This window comes from Propithecus coquereli, unplaced genomic scaffold, assembly GCF_000956105.1.
Source record: "Propithecus coquereli isolate 6110/MARCELLA unplaced genomic scaffold, Pcoq_1.0 Scaffold35, whole genome shotgun sequence".
Classification (NCBI taxonomy): Eukaryota; Metazoa; Chordata; class Mammalia; order Primates; family Indriidae; genus Propithecus; species Propithecus coquereli.
The window spans coordinates 9,130,401-9,135,230 of NW_012149174.1; the positions used below are offsets into that span (position 1 = coordinate 9,130,401).

Below are 4,830 nucleotides of genomic sequence, written 5' to 3' on the forward strand. Positions count from 1 at the left end.
AGTTACTACTGTAACTATTCTCATTACCCTGCAGCCAATACCCTTGGTTCTAACTCTTACATCAGAGCTCCCTGGGCTCAGGGGGAGCTCTGGTGCTATTGAATGTCTTAGACTTGGAGTAGGCTGAGAAGTGAATATCAACGTACTTTCTCATTATATGGAATGTAAAAAAAGACAAAGAGGATTAACCTTCCAAAGAGACAGAGAAACTTTTTCATTATTGAACTTTTCTAATCCTATAATCAAGAATAGAATTCTAGTATAGAAAATTAAGATAAATCATCCTGGAATCAGAATGAGTGTGGGAGAAACCTTAATACAGTTGCCTCACCCACTTTAGTAAATAGGTGATTATTAGGAGTCACTGAAAAAGGATAATGAGTTTCCTGGGCCCCTAGAGGAAGTGAAAATCCTCTTGGAAATATGGTGAATTACTTTAGAAAGGTTTTATAATAATTACAAAATATAATTCAAAAACTTAAAAAAAAAAAACCCCAGCCTATGCCAGGCACTGTGCTAGGCAACAGACTATGTAGTGGAGGGCAAGGAAAATATAGTTGCTGCTTCACAGGGTTTATTCCAATGGTTAAAAAGAGATAAGGAAAAAAAAAAAAGAAAAGAAACAATATGGAATAATAGACAAGGATAAGTGCTATGGGGCAAACCACCGGCTGGGGGCAGCCGTGGTGAGGAACAGTATATGGATGGAGTAATCAAAGAAGGCCTCTGAAAAGGTAAAAAGGGCCAGCCGTGTTGAAGGGTGGAGAGAATCATTTCCGACAGAGAGAATAGTAGGATCAATAGCTCCAAGGCAGGACAATTTAGAGATGTTCTTGGAATTGAAGTCAGGTTGGTATATTCAATCAAGGATGAAGGTAGAATCAGATGAGGTTAGGAAGAAAAAGGGGGCCTGACAAAGCAAGGCCTGATTACCAGGTGAAATGGGAAACCATCAGATGGTTTGCAGCTTAAGAGTGACAGGAACAAATTTGTATTTTCAAACATGGCTGTAGAATGACTTGTTTGGAGAGGGTCGGTGAGGAGGAGAGGAGCCAGTTGGAAAGCCGCTGTTATATTTCTGATAGCAGATAGATGATGGAGGCTTAGCCGGGGGCTGCAGGAGGAGATGAGGAAGTGGGTATAATCAGGATACTTTGGGCTAAGTAATCACCAGGACTCGCTAAGGCACTGAATCTCAGGAGGGGATCCTTGAGAGAGGAAGCAACAAGACTTCAAAGAGCCTTTCAGCTTTCAGGATTGAAGATGATTGTTTTTGAAAATTCACAATAAACATATCCTGCTATTTTTAAGCATTTACTAATGGGGATTCAACAGTGATAAAAGAAATATTTCATTTCCACGTGTCCTTAGTACTTTGATTTCTTCAAGACTGCTTATTAATTTAGTTATCTTATGTACATTTTGATATTTTAGTAGGCTATTAAATAAAATTTTTTGTCTTTAAGGCAGAGAAAGGCCTGCTTGCTTTTTATATTTAGATTGCTACCCAGTATAGAATATATTTTATGAGATATTACATTTTATTTAGGTAAAATTAGTCATATAACATACAAATATGTTAGAATTGATTTTAAACAGTTATTTACAATGGTTCATTTGAGGAGAATAATCATTCAAAAGTCTTTGCTTTTAATATTCATGTCAACTTAAAATAAATGAAAAGAATAGATCCAGGACAAGGTATTTTTGTTACAGGTAAGTTCATCATAAAGTCTTAAATTTGTTCATTCTAGTAAGGATTGTGGGTTTCCTCAATATGTAAAATATAGGACTCTCCTAAGTTTGACATAGTGAACACATTTGCTGCCTTTCAAATTTTATTGTCTTGAGATACCAATGATTTCACTTACCTTTCCACAAAAATTCCAGCTTGAACAGCATGTACAATGCTCCGAAATTTTGGTTTTTCCTCAGGTTTCTTTTTTGTCATCCCCATTTTCCGTGTAAAGGTAGAAGCCAACCAGTCTCGGACTTCCGATGGGACTGCATCAGACTGAATGTCACAGAGCTCATCATCAGTATCCAGCAGCCGTCTACAAAAATTTATGCAGATTAAACATTAGAAAAAAGTGAAGGAAAACTAATAATAAAAATAAGCATTGCAATGGGATTTAAAATACAGTGAATTACTCCCTTATTATTCTTTAATAGGAACTATTTAAAGAAAGAAAAAAAATTGTGTTAACATTTGAAAAGTTCTTAATTTCTCAAATTGATCATCTTTTGAAGGCAAGAACTAATAGGCTTAAGCATTTGCAGCTTTCAGTACAATGATACCAGTCTAGAGGTATCGATTGTGATAATGAATAAAACTAAAAGATGGGGAAGAGAATCCATAAACACGTCTGCTACTAAAGGAAGCAACTGAAGTAGAAGGCAAAAGGGAAATTGAATCTATAATAGCTGTCACATATTTAATAATCTTATATACATAATACGGATAGTACATTCTATTTGAATGAGGCTTTGGAATTTACAATAAGTCATTCGCAGGTGCTATTTTATTGTGTAAGTATTTCTAAATTTTAGGAAAATAATACTTTAAGTACTCTAAAAGATAATCATTCTGATATTAACATTGATGATTAAAAAAGTTAAAAGATGAAAACATTTGAAAATAAATGGATTATTTCAAAAGCTCATTTCAGGTGACCAAGCCTGTTTAAGTGGAAGAGACATCTCCAGTTCAGAGAAAATGCTGTCTTGAGGGTGGAGAGCTGATGGGTTTAGAACTAACTGCTGGACAAGGAAGCCAGCCTAGTAGTGAGGCAGTGAACAGGAACTGGAACCACTAGCACACTCCTGTAAAAACCCCAGGTAGACCGGACTGACCAGTAATAACAGAGGCCATTAAAGCAGGAAAGGAAACATCCTTACTTTAAGGCCGCTCAGCTTCAGTAATCAAGAACTTTCTAAAGGTCTGAACTGGCAAGATCCTGTAAAAGGCTCCCCACCAAATACAAAAACGGCTTTCCAGAGCTGTCAAGCCTTGCCTCCAGGAAGAACACAAGTCAGATCTGCCTGTCATTTGAGAGTCATTCTTTCCTTGTCAGTGCACCAATTTAAGAACTCAGAGGTCTTTTGGGCATATTTTAGCTTTGACCTGTGGGTTTCATGTGCTTTGGTAAATCTCTTTGCACAGAATGAGGCCTAAGGATTACGAACCAGCGGAGGGAAGGTAGCCAGAGGTAGCTGCCCATGCTAAAACCTCAGGGACAAGTCACAGGCCATCTCCAGAAGGCAGGAACAAAACGAAATGGCAAAAAACAGGAGGCCCACCCAAAGCACCCAATAAGACCAAGACCAAAGAGAGGCTCAAAAGATAATATGCAGAAGAGTAAATCTTAATGTCCCTTTAAAATTTAAAGTTTAAATGACCTCCCATATGTTCTGCTGTTTTTTATAAATATGCAGAAGACAGTCATTTACAAATATTTATTTTTCATGGTATTAAGCACGAATGCATTTATGAGATAACTTATAAAAAAATAAACATAAATGCTGGAGTTACAAAGCTAAATGTATACATATGAAGATAAAAAAGATTTACAGAGTTGGATGTTAATACTGATTAATACTTACTGTATAATAGTTTTAACTTTGTTTTGGGTCTTAGATTTCAATACTTTTGGTTTACCCTTACAACGCTGAAATAGAAAATTAAAGCACAATATATTTTTTTCCTTTTTGTCCATTTTACATTAGATTCCTTAGCCCATTTCAGCAAGTTACTAAACTACATGGCTTGAAAATTTCACTACTTTAAAGATGATGCCATATCTATTACTCTTATGCAGTGACCAAATAAAACTACAGAGCAGGACAGTTGGGATAGGAATCATTGTGGTGTAATCCTGTGATGTCACCGTGCTCCAAGCATTCCACTGCTGCCTTGTTTTATCAGCAAATCTGAGTGGCACGACAGGCACGCTGTAATGGTTGCCAACTGCTCCACAGCAAATTTGAGGGCGTATATCCTAAACTCATAAATTATCCAAGACGGATCATCAAACATGACGAAATCAGCACACGGAAATGACAGTTCACACAGAGGTATGGTACTCAGGAGACTAATAATCCTTAGTCATGATATATGAGGTCATTTACTGAGAAGGAAAGAGTATATAATCTCAGGGGGAAACAATGATATGGATTAATTAGCGGATAGGAATAAAGGAAGAGAAAGTGTAAAGAGAAAAGTATGAAATATGCTATTGTATAACTTAAAAAGAGAATCTTGAAAAAGCAACAAATACCTCTGTGATGTTTAATTTTATGTGTCAGCTTGGCTAGGATATGGTGCCCGGGTGTTTGGTCAAACATCAGTCTACTTTCTTTGTTGTGAAAGTATTTTTTAGATGTGATTAACATTTAAATCAATAAACTTTGAATATAGCAGATTACTCTCCAAATTATGGGTGGGCTTCATCCAATCAGTTGAAGGCTTTAAGAAAAGAGGTCTCCCAAAGAGGAAGGAATTCTGTTTCCAGATTGCATTTGGACTCAAGACCGAGACATTGACTCCTGCCAGAATTTTCAGCCTGCCAGTCTGCCTTGCAGATTTCAGACTTGCCAGCCCTTAATAATCACATGAGCCAATTCCTTAAAATAAATCTCTCCCTCATCTCTCTCTTTCAATTTCTGTGTGTGTGTGTGTGTGTGTGTGTGTGTGTGTGTGTATGTGTGTACGTGTGCGTGTGTATATGTATCCTATTGGTTTGGATAAGAAAGAATAGTTCCACTCACTTATGAACACTCTATGGTAACTACCAGTATGGATTATAAATAAGATAGAAGATAAAAGCTCAG

General features: G+C 36.7%; 1 protein-coding gene across 1 annotated transcript in view; it reads right to left on the reverse strand.

Moving 5' to 3' along the window:
* PDE1A (phosphodiesterase 1A, calmodulin-dependent) overlaps nt 1–4,830 on the reverse strand; it is a 362,008-nt gene that overhangs the window by 91,854 nt on the left and 265,324 nt on the right. The window contains exon 3 of the mRNA XM_012651140.1: nt 1,872–2,054. Coding sequence (XP_012506594.1) covers nt 1,872–2,054 — 183 coding nt within the window. The remainder of the gene's footprint in view (nt 1–1,871; nt 2,055–4,830) is intronic.